We start from the raw sequence: 18,809 nt of genomic DNA, 5'->3' as shown, positions 1-18,809 counted from the left end.
GGCAGAAAAGGACCTGGTAGTGTTGGTTGACAGTTGGCTGAACATGAGCCAGCAGTGTGCCTAGGTGGCCAAGAAGGCCAACAACACCCTGACCTGTATCAGAAATAGTGTGGCCAACAGGACCAGGGAGGTGATTGTGCCCCTGTACTCAGCACTGGTGAGGCCACACCTTGAATACTGTGTTCAGTTTTGGGCCCCTCACCAAAAGAAATTCATTGAGTTGCTGGAGCTTCTGCAGAGAAGGGCAATGAAGCTGGTGAAGGGCCTGGAGAACAAGTCTTAAGAGTAACAGCTGAGGGAACTGGGGTTGTTTAGTCTGGAGAATAGGAGACTGAGGGGAGACCTAATTGCTCCCTACAACTACCTGAAAGGAGGTTGTAATGATGTGGGTGTCGGTCTTTTCTCCCAAATAACAAGTATTAGGATGAGAGGGAACGGCCATAAGTTGCGCCAGGGGAGGTTTAGGTTGGATATTAGGAAAAAAATCTTCACTGAAAGGGTTGTCAAATATTGGAACAGGCTGCCCAGGGGAGGGGGGCAGTCACCATCCCTGGAGGGATTTAAAGGATGTGTAGATGTGGTACCTGGGGACATGCTTTAGTGGTAAACTTGGCAATGCCAGGTTTATGGTTGGACTAGATGATCATAATGGTCTTTTCCAACCAAACTATTCTATGGTTCTGTGATCCTATATGAGGAGAAGCTGAGAGAGCAATGGTTGTTTAACCTTGAGGATAGAAGTGGTATCTTATCAATGAGTATTTATATGTGATGGGAGAGAGCAAAGAAAACAGCAATACTTTTCTCAGGGGTGCTAAGTGACAGAAAGAGAAGTGATGGACACAAATGGAAATCCAGGAAATTCCACTTTAGCATCAGAAAAAACTTAACCCACTGTGACAGTGCTCAAATACTGGAACAACTTGCTCAGTAAGTTTGAAGACTCCATCCTCAAAACCCACATGGACAAGGCACTGAGTAACCACCTCTAGTTGACCCTGCTTTGAGAAGGGGTGTTGTACAAGGTGACTTCCAGAGGTCCCTTCCAACCTCAACTATTTGGTGTTATTCTGTGTGATATGAAACCATCCAACTTTTCTACAGAACCTGTTGCCCTCCTGCTGTTGAATGTCTCTCTTACCCGAACTATACTGCTACCTGCAGATGTCCTTTATATGTTTATAGAAGCAACTTACTCCCCTGCCTTATATCTACTCATTATGTATGATGAGGAAGATTACTTTGTATTTTGGACTATGGCAGAAAGAAATCCTCAAGTCTGACACTTATTTTGTCTTTTAACTCTGTCATTTTTAAGTAACTCTGTATTGCATTAACTTCCCCTTCATTTATATATATATGTGTTGCCACTGATTTCAGTTAATGATGTCAGTAGGAGCTGAGAGTTTTTATCCAAGGTCATATTTAATGCCTTAGGCATTTAAACCTCTTATTTCATTATTCATATTCCTTTGAACATTAGTAAGATGTCTACAAGATGTCTGATCTTGTGAAAGACATCTTTTTTCAGTGTATATACTCCACTCTCAAGAGCAGTTAGTCAGTCTGCTGCTAAAAAATCTTACTTCTTTCTCTTCCCCTCCCCTCTTTTTAATTCAGTGCTCAGGATTTTTTATTGTGCTGTGACCCTTCCTTATTATTAAAAAGATAACACCCCGTAGCTCCAAGAGGCTGTTTTATAGGTTAGGTTATAGCCAATTTACAACTTGCATTTAATAATAGAAATATGTTCAGTGTAACAGTTTAAGTCAGGATGAAATATAAACAGTTTTAGTTTTCTGATACTGTCCTGCCACATTGGTAGCATGATGTGATAAGGCACTTCTGTTTGATTACTTTGTCTTGATTTTGGAACTCTCTTATGATGCCCTTTATAATATTTTGAAAATCTATTTGTTTGAATATTGTTCTATGGGACTTTTGTCAAGTAAGGAAGAAGCAAAAGGGTTTTTATTATGTCATAGGAAGTATGACGACTTGAACAGTCTATTCACCGCACTTGAAATCTGTCTTTTTAGACTTTTGTTAAGCTGATTAGGTGGAAAATATTGTAAGAGGGTCCTGGTGTCAGTAAGTCACGCTTGGTGTTTTCTGCCAAAGGCAGATGATACTTCAGTAGTGCTGCCTGGAATCATCTGGGAGTAGTGGGGCTTACAAATTCTGTGGAAGCTGAGATTATATCAGTATCATCTTCCTGATGATATGAGCTCCTGGGATATGAAATGTCAGTGCTCAAAAAAACCTTCCCAAGTATTAGTATTTCCACTATGAATTTAGGTTCTCGTCTCATCAGCTTGGTGCCTGTATGCCAGTTTGGGAAGCTGCATATAGAATTTTGAGACTGTTATAGGAACAAAATCTAAAAAAAAAATTGTCTTCTGTAGAACTAAAATCTCATTTTGTATGTAAATATCAAAACACAAACCCTTGACTATTCAGTGCTGTATTTCATATGACATTAGATGTCTTTTTGATTGCCATATAGATGCTGAATAGTTATGTTTATATTTCAGTTGTTATTGGTAACATTTAGAATATGATTACATATTTGTAATTCCTTACAGACTTTTGAAATTAATTTGGTGTGTCATCTACCTGAAACAAAATTTAACTGAAGTTTGCCTGCTATGACCAGCTGAACAGATAATTAATTCAAAGAGATTATTTGAAGCTATAAATAAGATGACACTGTAAATTGTAATAGAGAATTCTGCTAAATGGAAGTTGGACTTCTGGGTTCCATACATTTTTTTTCTCATATATTACATTTTTATACTTATTTTCTAGGTGTGAAAGCAGGCTTGAAACGAACATACTCAGCTGTTACTCAGGATCACCTAGAAGCGAGCAACATGCCACAGTGGAAACCATTGCTATATGCTGTAGCATTTCTTCATACAACTGTTCAGGTTTAAAAATAAGTTTCTTTTCTTCTGTCATAAAGCCATGTTTCATTTATTAATGCATCATGTTATTAAATGAAAAGCATGTTTAAATGGAAATCCCATGTGGGTAAATTAATAGAAAAAAATAAGAAAGAGCACATCTCTATTACTGCAACTGTCTTAGAACATAGAACTCAGATCATGTTGATCCTGTACCTCCAACAGGAATGGTATTTCAGAGGAAAAAAGGACAGTCAACCAATGATCAGTTAGTGTACTGTTCTGTTAAAATCTTTGGGCATGGCTGTGTAATCTGTCTTTCAATAACTGTTTTTTTACTAACATTTTAAATCATAAAAGCACATTAAAGGAATTTACAGCTTGGGTTGGAAAACTTGTCTTAAAACTGCTGCTTTCACAATGAGAAGGGCTAAGAGGGTGAATATAAATCCTTCCTACACTGAGACCTGTAGGAGGAAATGAAGGTGGGAGATGATTTTGGGTCTTGCCTTTCAGGAGTTCCATTAAAGAAAGTGCTTTATGGGTTAACCACAACTTTACATCATTCTATTGATAGATTTTGCAGTATCCTTAGCTTATGGTGCCTGGTTAATTTAACTCTGTGGCATCCATGTACTGATACATCGTGGTCCAATGGAAGCCTGTAGTATGCTTGTCTTTGTCCCATCACTTCTTTCTTGGTGGAAATTAATAATGTTTAAATACCAGATATTGCCCTAACAGCTACATACAGCCAGCTGCATCTGCAAATGATTGAGTAAGAAGCAGCTTTTGCTACTTGCATCTGCACCGTGCAGAGATGTCAGTGGTACAAATATATCTAATCTACGGAAGATCACAGACAATGATCATGGCTGATGAGTTTGAACATCTTTTCCTAAAACAGTAGTTTCATTTTTAAAATTAAAAAACTATAGTGCTAGACTTATAGATTTGCTGCATTTAAAATGAGGATTTTTTCCTTTGTGAAAATGTTAATATTCCTATTCTTTGTTCCTATCTCTCTGCTGGCTATGATAAATTAAGAGAAATTTAACTACTAGATAATTAATCAAGCATTTGGCCTTGTGTGTTAAGAGAAGAATAATTTTTTTAAAGTTCATGAAATACAGCCCCAGCTGGACTACTGAATTCTTAGCATAGTTCATGTAGTTTTCTGCACTTAATGTTTTCTTCATAATTACTATCAATCAGGCTTTTACCTTTAACTCTATTTTACAGGAAAGACGAAAGTTTGGTCCATTGGGCTGGAATATTCCTTATGAATTTAATCATGCAGACTTCGCAGCCAGTGTGCAATTTGTTCAGAATCATTTGGATGACATGGACATTAAACGTGGAGTGAACTGGAGCTGTGTTCGCTATATGCTTGGAGAAGTACAGTATGGTGGCCGTGTAACTGATGACCTTGACAAAGCACTGCTGAATACCTATGCAAGAGTCTGGTTTGGAGAGCATATGTTTAGTGAAAATTTTTGTTTCTACAAAGATTATGTTATTCCAAAAGGGAAAACAGTTGAAGACTATCTCCAGTACATTGAGCAATTGCCAGTGATTGATACACCTGAGGTAAAATATTTCAATATATTAAAGGGAGTTTCTGTCAGATAAATAATTTATTCAGGTATATTTTCCAGAGCCATGAATGTATAAAGCAAGATTAGCAGGCAGACCTTTATAGTGGGTATTTAGTTTAGACCTGCTGACCAGGAAAAGGTAGATGAGGCCTTCTTCAAACAATTGAAAGAAGTCTCATGTACACAGGCCTTGGTCCTCATGGAGGACTTTAATGACCTTAACTATCTGCTGGAAGGGTGATACAGCAAGATTCAAGCAGTCTGGGAGATTTCTTGAGTGCATTAATGACAAATTCCTGGCATGGGTAATTGAGGAGCCAACAAAGAAAGGTGTTGGCTGGACCTGAAACTTATGAGCAAGGAAGAACTGGTCAGCAATGTGAAATCCAGAGGCCCTTGAGAGAAGAGTCCAGGAGAACTGGGTTATATTTAAGGATCATCTCTTCCAAGCTCAAAAAAGATTAATCTTAACAAGTAGGAAATCAAAAGCAGAAGAAGGCCTGAATGGATGAACAAGAAACTCCTAACTGAATTCAGACATAAAAAGGAAGTTTTCAAGAGGTGGAAGCAGGGGCAGGTGACTTAGCAAAAGTACAGAGCTACTGTCCAGTCTTGTAGGGATAGGGGTTAGGAAAGCCAAGGCCAAAATGAAGTTGAATCTGTCAAGGAATGTGAAAAGCAACAAGAAAGCATTTTACAAGTATGTAAACGGTAAAAAGATGACTAGAGAAAATGTGGGTCCATTGCTGAATGGGGCAGGAGAACTAGTGAGAAATGATATTGAAAAGGCTCAATGCCTTCTTTGCCTTAGTCTTTACCAGTAAGACTGCCCTCCAGGAACCCCAGGCCCCTGAGACAAGAAGTCTAGAACAAGGAATTTACCCTTGGTGGAAGAGGATCAAGTTAGGAAGTACTTAAACAAACTGAAGGTATGTAAGTACCTGATGGGTTGCACCCATGAGTGCTGAGGGAGCTGGCTGATGTCATTGTCAGGTCACTCACGATTACTTTTAAATGATCATGGTGATTGAAAGAGGTTCCTGAAGAATGGAAGATAGCATATATCACTCTAGTCTTCAAAAAGGGAAGAAGAAAGATCTGGGGAACTACAGGCTGGTCACCCTCACCTCAGTCCTTGGGAAGGTGCTGGAGAAAATCCTCTTGCAAGGCATTTCCAAACACATGAAGGACAAGCAGATGATTGAGAGCAGCCAGCATGGATTTCTGAAGGACAAATAATGCTTAATCAACCTGTCAGCCTTCTATAATGCAGTGACAATCTTGGTGGATGAGGGGAGAGCCTTGGATGGTTTTTACCTCAACTTTGGTAAGGTCTTTGACACTGCCTGCCATAACATCTTCATAGACAAGCTGACTAAGCATGGGTTAGATAAGCATGCTGTGAGGTGGTTTGAAAACTGACTAAATCACCAACCCCAGTGAGTTGTGATCAGTGGCACAAAGTCCAGTTGGAGACAGGTCACTGGTGCTCTATGCCAGGGGTCAATACTGGGGCCAATACTGTTTAATATCTTTGTAATGCCCCCCTGGATGATGGGGCAGAGTGCACCTTCAACAAGTCCACAGGAGATACAAAACTGGAAGGAGGAGCTGATAGATCAGATGGTTGTGCTGTTATTGAGAGGGATCCAGACAAGCTGGAGAGCTGGGCAGAGGGAAATGTCATATGAAGTTCAACAAGGGAAAATGCAAATTCATACACTGGTTGTGCTGGTGGACATGCTGACCATGAACCAGCAATGCACCCTCACAGCAAAGAGGCCAACAGTATCTTAGGATGCCTTAGGAAGAGGGACGTGATCCAGCAGGTTGAGGCAGGTGATCCTTTCTCTCTACTGAGCACTGGTGAGGCTATATCTGAAGTATTGTGTCCAGTTCTGGGCTCCCCACTATAAGAAGCATATGGACTTACTGGAGTGAGTCCAGAAAAGGGCCATGAAGATGATTAAGGGACTGGAGAATCTGTCATATGATGAAAGGCTGAGAGAGCTGGGACTCCTTACCTGGAGAAGAGGAGGCTCAGGCAGGATCTTATCAATGTGTATAGATACCTGTTGGGAGGGTGTAAAGATGGAGCCAGAGTCTTTTTGATGGTACCCAGTGAAAGGACAAGAGGCAATGGGTATAAATTAAACAGGAAATTCCATCTGATAACACGAAAACACTTTTTTACTGTGAAGGTGGTCAAGCACTGGAAGAAATTGCCCAGAGAGGTTGTGGAGTCTTGATCTTTGTAGGGTGCAGGAAGCTCCGAGTTGCAACCACTTTTACGTGACCCAGTGTGTGTATACTGCAGTGGTCACATTAATTGGAGGACTGCAACTTTCTGCTCCCTCTAGTACAGGCACATGTGATGAAGTTAGTTAAAACTGAAACAGAAGTGAATGCTCTGGATTTCTGTCTTGTTGATATTAAGTTGATAAATGCCTTTGCAAATGAGTTCTATTTTCTGTTACTGATAACATGCTATCTGAGAGGGTGAGAAGATTCCAAGGTCATAAAATAAACTTGAAAAGTTGAATCTCTGAAGGTAGTGAAAGCAGAATGCTGGGGTATTTCTGCTAGTAACGATGCACCTTTTCAGGTGAGGGTAAATGCAGCCATGATAATGCACCAGTGGGATCCATCTGAGCCCAGCTCATGAAATGGTTCCTATCAGTCTATGAACCTTGACTCTATCAGATTTCAGGTCCTGCTTTCATGGATCTACTTTTCTAAGTGCTTGGGAACCTATCTCACAATACTGCAATGTATTTTTAAAGTATTTTGATGCCTGTAAAAAATCTGCATGTATGGTTTGATGTAGGAGAATTTTACCTTTGACTTTTATGTAAATAGGATCAAATCCAGGAATGCAAACATCTTTTTTCTCTTTCGCATTTTTACACATTAGGAAGAAAGCTGCAACTTTCTTCCGTCATTCCAAAATCTGTCAAAATTGCTCATGGAAACCTTTAACCTTTTAATCTCCCAGACTTCTTTGTTTCCAAAAGCATATTGTGCTACTCTAAACAGTGTATATTTGTTTCCTCCCCTTTCCATTTTTGGTCAAGAGAGAAAGACCAAATAAATCTGGTGGCTTTATCCTTGCTCTTTTGATGGAATTTCAACCTCTGATCAGAATAAACACTAACTTCTGAAGAGGGCTATTGAAGTCAGCAATCCCTTTGAAAATGACTTTGATTTCATAGGGGTATAGAGCTTTAGCAATTGGTTTTGAGGATTCTTCAGGCTAAAAAAACCCCTGAAAGACATAATCCAACATCCTCTTTTTTATCAAAATTCCCAGGGATTTTGGATCAAAAAGAATGAGAGATTGGGCTCCTTGATTAATATACAGGACATCCAGGACACTGGTCCACCCACTGCTTTACTACTCTTGTTGCTTTGTTCTTATTCTTTCATATATCACTTTCATAAAGACATAGGACCAGAGTTGTCTCCCATGTAACTGCCCTGTCTTTGGCAATATTACACCAGTTTTAGCCCTTGGACTAGCACTACAATTTACGTACACAGTAGCAGATATTTTTCATGTTTCTAGCTTGGGCTATATCATTGCCAAAAAATATGCTAGAGAAAAACAAACAAACAAACAAACCCTTATTGTCCGAGAGCAAAAGCAGAAAAGAGTGTATCTTCAAATGTGTATTTCATTAGATATAGAATATAAGTGTAATAAAGTGCATTGAGATTTTCACTTTTTACAGCTCTAAATATTCAGGTTGAGTAAACCACTGTGTGTAAAACATGTTAAATCCTACTTGGAACCTAATTCCATGCTAGTTATAGTCACACCTTCTCTCACACACGGTATTAGGTCTGTGTTCTTTGTGCTGTTGTAAGGATCAGATCCACCTCTGGTGTAAATCAGTGCAGCTTTGCTGGCTTTGACACAGATGCAGCCACTTATATCCCTTTCTCTGAGTTTCTAGATTTGCAAGTATAACAATATTACTTATGGCCCTTTTTATTCTGTCCCCAGAGTATGTAAATATTGGTTACTAGAAGTATCTTCTTGTAATATACCAATTATAATCTTAAATATGAAAAACGAGAAATGGGAGATTGCTTGGCTCTGGTGCTCTGTTTGAGGGCAAGCCTTCCTCATTATTGAATCAGTGGTTCAAAGCTTGTAAAAGGTAGTTAACAGTTGTAATTAAATAAGGGATTGTGAAATAAGTCACAGTACAATTCCTCCTGGAGAAGAGTTCCAAAAGTCAGCCTGACAGTTATAGACTTACTGATATTCCAGTGGAAGTTTCTGAGAAAGCTATTCAGACAAAGGGCAGCTTTGTAGTAATTCTGTGCTAGCTGTATCTTAAATAAAATAATTCAGTTTCAGAAGAAGGAGAAGAAAGAAGTGGGAGACAAATAAAAAATAGCTAAACCATAAATATCCTAAATATATCACCAGTTATAAAATGTTTAGGTACTTTGAATATGGGCAGTCTTTTATTCACTGTGCTGCGTGCCTTATAAGCGTAAGAAACCGAGTAAAACAAAATGTGTCAGGGGCATCTACTTGAACTGGTACAACAGCAACAGAGTTAGTGGTGAGTGGTCAGTGTCCACATATTGCACGTTTCCAACAAGCTGTAGTCTGAATCAGTGGAAAGGAATCAGTTTGTACCCCCTGATAGCACTCCACAGCATGATCCAAAGCCTGCTATGTGAAGATAATCAGAAGATCAGTTAAAAAACCCCCACTCATATGAATGAAAATGCTATTGTATATGCAGCCTATGTTAATGTTTTTGTGTAATTTGGGCTTGGTCATTGGCCAGTTGAATGGGTGTACTTCCACTGACCTATTCATATCTGTTGTTTTACAGAGCTGAGAATTTTCTTCCTTGTCTATCCATTTTCATGCATTCTTTCATTGATATAATTTTAGAAGGAAAATCACAATTGTTTTTATGTTTTTTCTCCCTTACTTTGAGGTATTTGGACTTCACCCTAATGCAGATATAACTTACCAGACTAACCTGGCTAATGAGACATTAAGTATGATAGTGAGCATCCAGCCCAAAGACAGCAGCGCAGGAGAAGGTGAAACCCGAGAAGCAGTGGTGCAGCGTCTTGCTGATGAGATGCTAGAGAAGTTACCTCCAGATTATAACCCTCATGAGGTACATGCTGCTTTATACAGATGTTTTGTGTATGTATGTATGAACGTATATTTTTATGAGTTTTATTGTGCTTAAATTTAACTGGCAAGTGTTTTAAAAAGCTCTTAAAATTATGCATTGTATTTTATAAGTCTGCTTTGGTTTTATTATCTAAATTCCTACATGAGAAACATATATTTCAAATGCAATAGTCCACTTAATTAGTCACCTTAATTCAGAAGAGCCATTAGAGACTTCAGAAAGTTCTTGCCCTCTTTAGTAGCTTAGAGAAAGACACTGGTGCCTCTTTCTGAAGGATCAGTGATCTTACAGTGGTTGCAGCTTTCAATTTACCCACTCTTATTATGGCACCACCATTATGAATAATGGATTTTATCGCTGACCTTTCATGCCCTAGATTTTTTTCAGTTTAAGCCATAACAGATGTATTTGTTAATCTCTTCTTGCATTTTTGATTAACAGTCTCATTAAATGGAAAAAATCCAGCATAAAGCACTCTTGCATCAGTTTGTAAGTAGAATCTGATGTCTTACCATGTGTTTCACGGACAGTAACTGTTGAAAAACCCCCATTTCCACAATTTTATTATTTACACTTCTCTTTTGCACTGGTAGTGCTTTTTTTCCCTGATTGCAGCCCAAGCTTGTAGAGTGACCAGTATGCAATATTACAACTTGTTATACTTTATTTTTTTTTTTTCTAAGCAACTTAGAATGTCCACTTAGGTTATAATCAATAGTCTTGGGGCCCTGGCAATATTTCCTGTCTTCTGTTTTACTATTCATCTCAGATTTAATATGTCTTGTATAAATAGCCTCTTCTGTACTGTCATAATTCAACTTAGAACTTCTCTTTACATTCCCCTCTTGGCAAGCTACTTACGGTCTGTAACTTTTTTTGTTGAGGTCTCCTAACAGCTTTCTCCATATAGTTATTTTTCCATCCATCCCTGCTTGTGTCTCTCTTTTTTTGTCGCCTGCTTATTGAGTGTTTTCCAGTGATAGTATATAAATCATTTATTTGTAGAATTTTATTTGGAATAGAGTAATCTTTCTGGTTTTCACATTATTGTTGAATAGTAAATAAATATTAGAAATATCCAAAAACTGAAATATAGGAAGTATAGTAATTTATAACACTTAATTTCTAATTTCATAAATTTAATAATTTACACCTTGGATCTACACCTTGGATTGTTCTCAGTCCTTTTCCCTTATCCTCCCTTTATTAGAATAAAGCTTTTTCATGGAACTGGTTTTTTCTAGTTATATTCAGTTCCTTTGAGTTTTATTTTTTAGCTCACAATAGACATACAATACTGAACGCTTGGGTAGTATGTATGGTTTTGCCATATTTGTAATGTGTGTATTGAGATTTTTTTCAATGTATTTGCTTAATCCTCCAAAGACTATTTCTTCATTCCCTTGTTAAACTGATAACTTTTTTAGTCCTGCAGAATTCATAATACTTGGAAGACATCAATAATACAGGTCTTTATATTGTAACTAGGGGGTATTCTTGCCCTCAGATTTTACCCCAGGGAGATTTGTGCAATGTCTTTTAGTCTTGTAAAATGCTCACATACTTATTTAATCCAAATTTCACTTCTAAATGGTTTGAACAAATACTGTTTTTCTTTACCTTTTCTTCCGTTTAATCTTTGTCTCATTCACTCTCCTTCCTTCTTGGCTTATTCACTCAGGGTATCCACACAAAACACACATAGAGTAGGCCTCCTATTTTCAGTCACTTCCTCGAGCGTCTTAGCTTTGGAGACAACCAGTTACAGAGTGAGGAGCTGTAGTTAAGGACAAAGAGTCTGCAGGGTTTATTTTGGAAGTTCCACCCTGCACTGTTTCTGTAAAGAAAGCTGTATTTTTAAATGAAAGTTTGCATAAACTGACAAAAAAAAGAGAATGTCTCAAATACCAAAAGAAAAAAAAAAAGTTACATTCATATAACCAAGAATTTCATTAGTCAGAGCAGAAAAAAAGACAGAGTTTAGATGTTCTCTGAGGGAAGAAGCAACAGAATTAAGGAGAAGCTACAATATAATAAGCAAATGAAATTAAGCTTACAAGTGTAAGTATTAAAATGGATTATGTAATTACTTCCTGTGATGGCTAAAAAAGGGGAATGAGATGAGTTCTGTTGTTTGTCAATTTAAGTCAACATTTGGTCATTCAGGACATTATTACCTGTATTCAGGACATTATTACCTCATAGATCAATTTAACAATCCTGAAACAAATAAAACTAATACACTAAATTGTAAGAGACTGAGGGAATGTGTCAAAAAGAACTCTTATGCATGCCTTATTGGATAAGAGCAGTAAAAAGAAACATATTCATTAGTCCTAGCAGTGCAGCTTGGATTTGCTTTTAGAAGAATGTTGTGCTCCAATAAGGCCACAACGTGGTAGTCTTTGGAAATCCGGTTATAGTGATACTATCAGTGGAGAAAAGGAACAAAAATTTTTGGAAACAAATGAAGGTAATTAAAAGAAAATACTCTTCAGGGAAAGTCTCAGATGCCTTTGCTATCTTTGATCAGTTCTTGTGTCTCTCTATAGAAAGCGTGGGGTGAATTTGCTTAGAGTTAAAACTCCAACAGACTAGGTTAGGGACAGGTGGTACTAAAATAAATACTTTGCTGACATTCAAAGCTCTGGATTGTACTTTCTTTAGGTACATTGTGAATCCAGAGAAAATTCAGGCTGTCACACAGAAGCCTTCATTTCTTGATTATTAGCCTTTGGCAATGACTTTGGAATCAACAAATTTCAAAGGAGGGCAACCATTTTACCTCATGATATATGCTTCTTCTTTTGTTGTTCTGTTCTTCTAACACTTCCTCTCACCAGTCAAATAAATGACTCAAAGTGCACCCAAAAGACTGTAAACAAAACAAGTCACCTTTGCATGCTTTATCAGACTGCAGTTTGACACAGGTGATGGAAAAGCAAAATAAACCTTCTTCCTGACCTAAAACTGTCTTTGTTATTCTCACTCCAAAGGCAGAGGCAGAGTAAGAATTTTGTTTTCATGACCCCTTTTGCTTCTGGGTCTTGCCTTGCAGGTAACAGAGAGATTAGTGGTAAAATGATTAGGTCCAGTCAGTCCATCTGAGTGAAGACAGATGCAAGAATAAATGTCAGCTGGTCACACACAGAGGTTTATAATGAAAATGATCCTTGCAGCTTGAAAAACAGCTTGCTAGGGAATAGACATGGAGGCATTCCAAAGATACTGCACTTAATTGGAGATTGGTTTTTAACCCAAGTAGCAGTGGGGGTTTTTATGCCTTTACATTTTTTTTAGTATTGATTTTGCCTTATCCTCTGCTAAGGCTATTAGCAAGTATTGCACGGGGATAGAAGTTCATCTACAGTCCCCAGGCCTGCATTAGATATTTTACTGAGGAATTTAATTTGGTCTAACTCTAATCTGGGTCTGTAGGCTGAACACCCATTAGTGGTCGGAGTGTGTTAGACTCCCTGAAGCCTACCTTTGAGGTTAGTTTAATTTGAAGCTGAGCCAGTTTGTGTGCCTGGAGTCTAATTTTCAGTGCAAGTTTAAAAATAATTGGGGTCTAAACTGAAACACTATTGTAGGTGCTTTTGTAAGGTGTCTCTGTTTACTTACCAACTCTGTCAGATATGGTGGTCACCAAGCTCTAGAGCTTCAGCTATTTTCTACGTATATCACTGCCTTCTTCCTTGTATACAACAGGGAAGTGGTCCCTGACACCAGTTGAAAAGAGTTTTGGCTTGGACATGCCTTGAGCTTGTCTTTCTTATTCAGACTTTTTATTTAGAGAATCTCACAGAATGATGGACTTCCCATTTCTACTAACAAAGAGTATAGCAAGTAATGAAGTCTGATTGAAAATCATAATATTTACTGAAAATGACAGGTAGTTACTACTGCAGTAATGTGTTCACTGATCTTTAAATAGCACGAGTTCAGCAACTGCTTTTCTGATGAATGTCCTATAAAGTATGTGAAGACAAAGGAATTGGTGACCTGAGGATATCTAAGAAATGTACATAGAAGAATCTGACACAGTAGAGATAATGCACTGCAAAATCATGTGGACAAAGCTATTAAGTTTATTATTTTAGTTGTTCCTTTCTTAAATCACCTTCTTGATGTTAGATGACAGCTGTTTGCATAATGAAAAGGAGGTATTGTAAGTGGGCTTTATGGAATTAGTATATTAATCTCAGAAATGCTATTTTGGTTATTGAGTTTTGTCTTTTGAGTTTTTTCTGTCAGTCAGTATCCATCTCTTTATTTCATAATAAATAGAGCACTGGAAGTAAGTCACCTGATTGCTTGATAAGAATTTGAATACAAAACCAGTCAGTCATACCTCAGAGCTGGTATTTAAAACTAATCTTAACAGCAAGATTTCCAAGAAAGGCTCTATGTTACACCTAGTAAATGTCACTGCAGGTCAGGATTGATTTGTATACAATAATGTAGGAAGTATGTAATTTTTTTCAGTTTTCATATCTGGTTATGCTTGGTGCTCTAGGCTTAGTGCTGTGAACATATCTAGGATGGATTAACAGATTTCTGCATCATTGGTTCACTCCATTATTCAAAACATTACTAGTATTTTTGTAGGTACATAAAAACAAATCAGAATATTTAAATGCCAAGAACTCACTAATTAAACAAATTGTACAATTATCAGTACAGTAATATTTTAGAATATTTATTTAATCTTCTCTTTGTAGATTCATAAATATAAATATTTTGGAAAATAACCCCTTTAACAACATCTTCCATACTTTTTTTCCTCAAACAGGACAAACTCTTCCTCTAAATGATCCCCAAAAAGAACATGTGCTTTGTAGACTAGAAAAAAGTGTCTTTCTTATTTAATGGATAAAATGTATGGACTATACTCTGTATAATTAATTTCTAATAAGTGGCATGCACTAGACATCTAAGTATTCTTAGTATAAGCTTACTAACAAAAATAACTTTTTTGTTAGTAAGCTTATACTAACAATAACATCTTTTTTTTTTGCTTTTTTGGCAAGAGGGAGAATTATCAATTCCTGTGAAATTTTCAGAAAACAGAAGCTTTCCCTGGATTTTGTAGGAAAAAAATCAGAATACTTCATTGTGTAAATTATCCAAAACCAGTTTGTTGTCTCAACTCCAGTCTCATGATAGCTGATTTTAGTAGTTTTTTTCTCTTTTACAGGAAGAAACACATTAACTCAGTCTGTAAAATGAACTGTCACACTGCAAAGCATTAGCATAATTGGCTGGCACGTATTTCTTGGATGTTCTGTCTGACAAACTCATGGGTCCTTGTGATTAAAATATGATGAATAACCTTGCTGATAGCTGTCTCCCAAGGAGAATAGCATATAAAGTTGAAAAAGAGTACTTTATTGGGCTTGGAGTTGAAACTTGAGAATTGGAAATTGTCAAAGCATTTACTCATTTATACTAGCAATTATAACTACTCAACTGCTATATTATATTCCTCTTGCAGAAACTTGCTATTCAGTGTAATAATAAAATCTTTAATAATGTTTACTATGTGTATATAATGTATAGTATACATAATAATGTATATATTGAGATATATGACTATATCTGGAAAAACACAAAGCAAAATCCAGTGGTTTTCTGGCCTTGATGAAATAGCACACATTATACCAAATCTTGTGGCTTCTACTTGGCTGCAATAGAATTCCAATGATATTCTACTTTTTGAAGGAATAGATTTTCTAACTTTCTTCACCTTTTGTTAGTAAGCTCAAAACAGGTTCTTAAATTATTTTAGTAAACTGATCCTACAAATCAGGTCTTTTATGATAAATTAATGGCCATATGGGTATCTGAATTTAGGATCTTATTTTACTGTTTGAGTTCTTTTTTCGGTTCCAGAGTCCCCTTGCAGGATTTCACCTGCAGAGGGAAGGATGACTGTGGCAAAGATCAGGCTTCAGACTACTTCAACATGAAAGATGATGCATGTGGCTGTGTGGTAGCAAGTACAGAGAGAAAGCCATTGGCTTTCTGAAAGCAGAGTCATAGTGGGGAAAAACACTTGAAAGTCTTAAAAGTCAAGAATTCTGGTACTATGTGAGGTATAGGCACCATGATTTCTGCAAGTGCCACAAAATCATCTCTCATGCAGTACTGTATACATTGGTCTCTGATTTACATGGGAAGTACAGTGTACATCTGAAGTATATTGTATATACATCATATGTTAGCGTGAGACAGGGAATGCTTTTGCATTCCTGTTGCTGTGACATGTCCTTAAGTAACAGAGACAACCAATTCCATTTTGACAATGTTCTCTGTTGAGGATGAGTGAAACTGTTATCCTTAAAAATTAAGAAGACCAAATGCTTCTACCTACAAAATGGTGCACATAACGGTGTAACAGAATTCTGTGGTATCTGTATTATTCCTGGCAATTTTACCTCTTTAGTAAAGCTTCCATGAGCACCTTGTCTTATGAGTGAGTCACGTGCTATTGGAAATAGCAGCTTTCATATATCATTGTGCTTGTTAAGTTGAACTCCATTTGTAGCATTATCTCAACTCAGCAGGGCAAGAGGTGAGAAGGTTCACCTAGCACAATGTGAAAACATGAAGAATTTACTATCAAACATGGTTTTTATAGCATGTCAGTATGTGGTTTGTTTTTATTTAAGATCTAAGACCCTGCAGCCTAACAAGGACAGAAGGAGCTGCTGTATCCCTTCAAAAAGAGGGAATTTTCCCTCCTTGGAATGATGGAGGAGCTCCTTTTGGTAAGCTAATGAGTCACAGTGTGCTAAATCTTACAGTTGCCACAGGACTTGGATGGCCATCTGTTAGATAAAAGTTTATTTTCTCAGTAATTATGGGATACAATTGAAAAATCATCCTTTTGCTTTCAAAGATATTTGCATGGGAAGCAGGAGATTAAATTTCGTAATCATTGCACTATTCTTGTTTAGGTAAAAGCCCAGCTTCAAAAGATGGGAGCTTTTCAACCCATAAACATATTTCTCCATCAAGAAATTGACTGCATGCAACATGTTATATCAAGAGTTCGAGCTACACTGACTGATCTCAAATTGGCTATTGATGGTAAGTTACAATATTAGAAATCATACCAATTAAGTAGCAATATTTATTACTAATGGTTGTTTATGGCATATAATGAAATAAATATTTCCACTCCTTTCCTCCCTTTCTACCTCTTTCTCTTTTGTTCTCTCCCTCCCCCAATTTTTCTCTTTTTCTCTCTCTTTATTATATGACCACTAATTCTAGCCCTTAAAGCCTCCTGATTGCATTTCTAATGGCACTCCACCTTAATTTATTCTGTATGCACGTGCTCCAGTATTGCAGTTCATGTCCCACAGCACTACTACTCTTCTGTGATTCTCTCTAGGATTTCTACAGAGCTCAGAGGAGCTGAATTGTGTGATTAGGTCCACAGGTCATGTGCCAGAGTAATTTATGAAATTAAGCTGAGACATAATGATAGAGAACAAGGTAGAAGTGTTGCTGCTAAGTAATTGAGAGACAGGGCATTCAGGAGGCCAGGTGATAAAGATTGTAATTTAAGGAGAGATTTGCAATGTTTGTGAAACTGGTTATACCAAATAGATGTCTCTAAATGGAAGCTAAAGTGAGTGGGAGTGCCAGTTAAAAGAGACTGATAGGGTTTTTCTTTCAGCCATCACAGGAGGTAGGTAACAGCACTCTGTATCTCTCAGAGGCAGGAGTATTTGGCTGAAAGAGAGCAATGGTGAATGTAGCTAAAGTAAATCAAGAGTACAGGCGACTAGAAGCAGATGGAAAATTTGATTGGAGGAGTGAGGAAAAATTTTCACTTCCCATTTTGCTCATCTGCAAGAGCTGAAATTAAGTGAAATTAATTGAATTAAGTGAAATTAAGCTCCTTTAATTAACAACAAATGAAAATTAAGCAGGAACGGTTCAGTTCTACTGGCTAAGATCTCACTAAACTTTACTGTTCTCCAAGAAAGAGGCAGAAAATATCTGAGACAGGGAATTGTCCCCATGGGGAGAAGGTCAGAGTGCCTCAAAACTAGTCCCTTCTGAAATAGGTGATGGCAGTACTGTCATCTGTCTTACTGATGTTTTCCAGTGTTTTGACAATAAGTCTTTCATTAAGGGAAATTTTTTTAATTTATATTTTTGTTATGTAAGAATCAAAAGGGATTTTTTCCTATCATTTGTATGATACACTGAGGCAACAGTGCATGCTTCAGAAACATCATGCCTACAATCTGAATCTAGGGAAGAGGTTCATAAATGTGCCTAAGGCTAATTAGCTTCCATATCCTGTAATAACCTATGCAAAGATCAAGCTGGAAGAAACATTTGTCCTCTGTTTCAATACTGAGCTGGAAGTTTCCTCTTATATGTGCAGAGAGTCCCTTTTCAAGTAAATTAAAATAATGCTTTCCATCCAAGAAAATATTAATCTTTCCTTGATTGTGACAGATATATTTAAAGTCTCGAAATGTATAATACTCTGCAGAGGGGTGGATGAGTAATAGAATTTATTTGTTACTTAGTATTCAGTTCCACAGTGGGCACAGTCCCTACCAGGTGTTTAATCAAGTTAATGCTGTAACTTTTTTGCAATCCTCTAAAACGTTATAATTTTCTTAGGGACAGGCATGTTAAATATAGTGAAAAATTGTTCTGAAAACAAAACTGAATGTATAGTTAACAATAATGACTAATGGCTTCTGGCAGATTCATGATACATCTACATGTGGTAGATCATTAATTAGGGGATGGAAAGAACATTTAGGCACGCTCATGACTCAGCAAAGGGGAAAACCTCAAACTCTCTCATACTAGATTCTCCCCCCAGACTAGTCAACTTAGGTCTCAGATCATCCGAGGTGCTCCTTTTTCTTTACAATGATGTAAACTGATCTGCCTGCTCAAATGGGTCATGTGAATTTTGACAGCTACCCTGGTCATGCATCTGGCTCTGGCTTCATTAATCTGTTAAGGCCTCAGCACCTGCTTATAGCAGATATAAATTCTCAAACAGATTTTGTCTTTAAGACTATAAAACACCTTCATGTTGTGTTGTGTAGCTTTGTGAAAATAGGTCTGAATATTTGATTCTGCAG

General features: G+C 37.3%; 1 protein-coding gene across 1 annotated transcript in view; it reads left to right on the top strand.

The window, feature by feature from the left end:
* The first annotated feature begins 4,227 nt into the window (after positions 1 to 4,227).
* LOC104525098 (dynein heavy chain 8, axonemal) overlaps positions 4,228 to 18,809 on the top strand; it is a 30,122-nt gene continuing 15,540 nt past the window's right edge. The window contains exons 1-3 of the mRNA XM_010168163.2: positions 4,228 to 4,496; positions 9,469 to 9,657; positions 16,641 to 16,773. Coding sequence (XP_010166465.1) covers positions 4,251 to 4,496; positions 9,469 to 9,657; positions 16,641 to 16,773 — 568 coding nt within the window. The 5' untranslated portion in view covers positions 4,228 to 4,250. The remainder of the gene's footprint in view (positions 4,497 to 9,468; positions 9,658 to 16,640; positions 16,774 to 18,809) is intronic.

Source organism: Antrostomus carolinensis, unplaced genomic scaffold, assembly GCF_000700745.2.
Source record: "Antrostomus carolinensis isolate BGI_N321 unplaced genomic scaffold, ASM70074v2 scaffold23575, whole genome shotgun sequence".
Taxonomy (NCBI): domain Eukaryota; kingdom Metazoa; phylum Chordata; class Aves; order Caprimulgiformes; family Caprimulgidae; genus Antrostomus; species Antrostomus carolinensis.
Note: the sequence above shows the minus strand (reverse complement) of the source record. Positions and strands in the feature narration are given on the sequence as shown.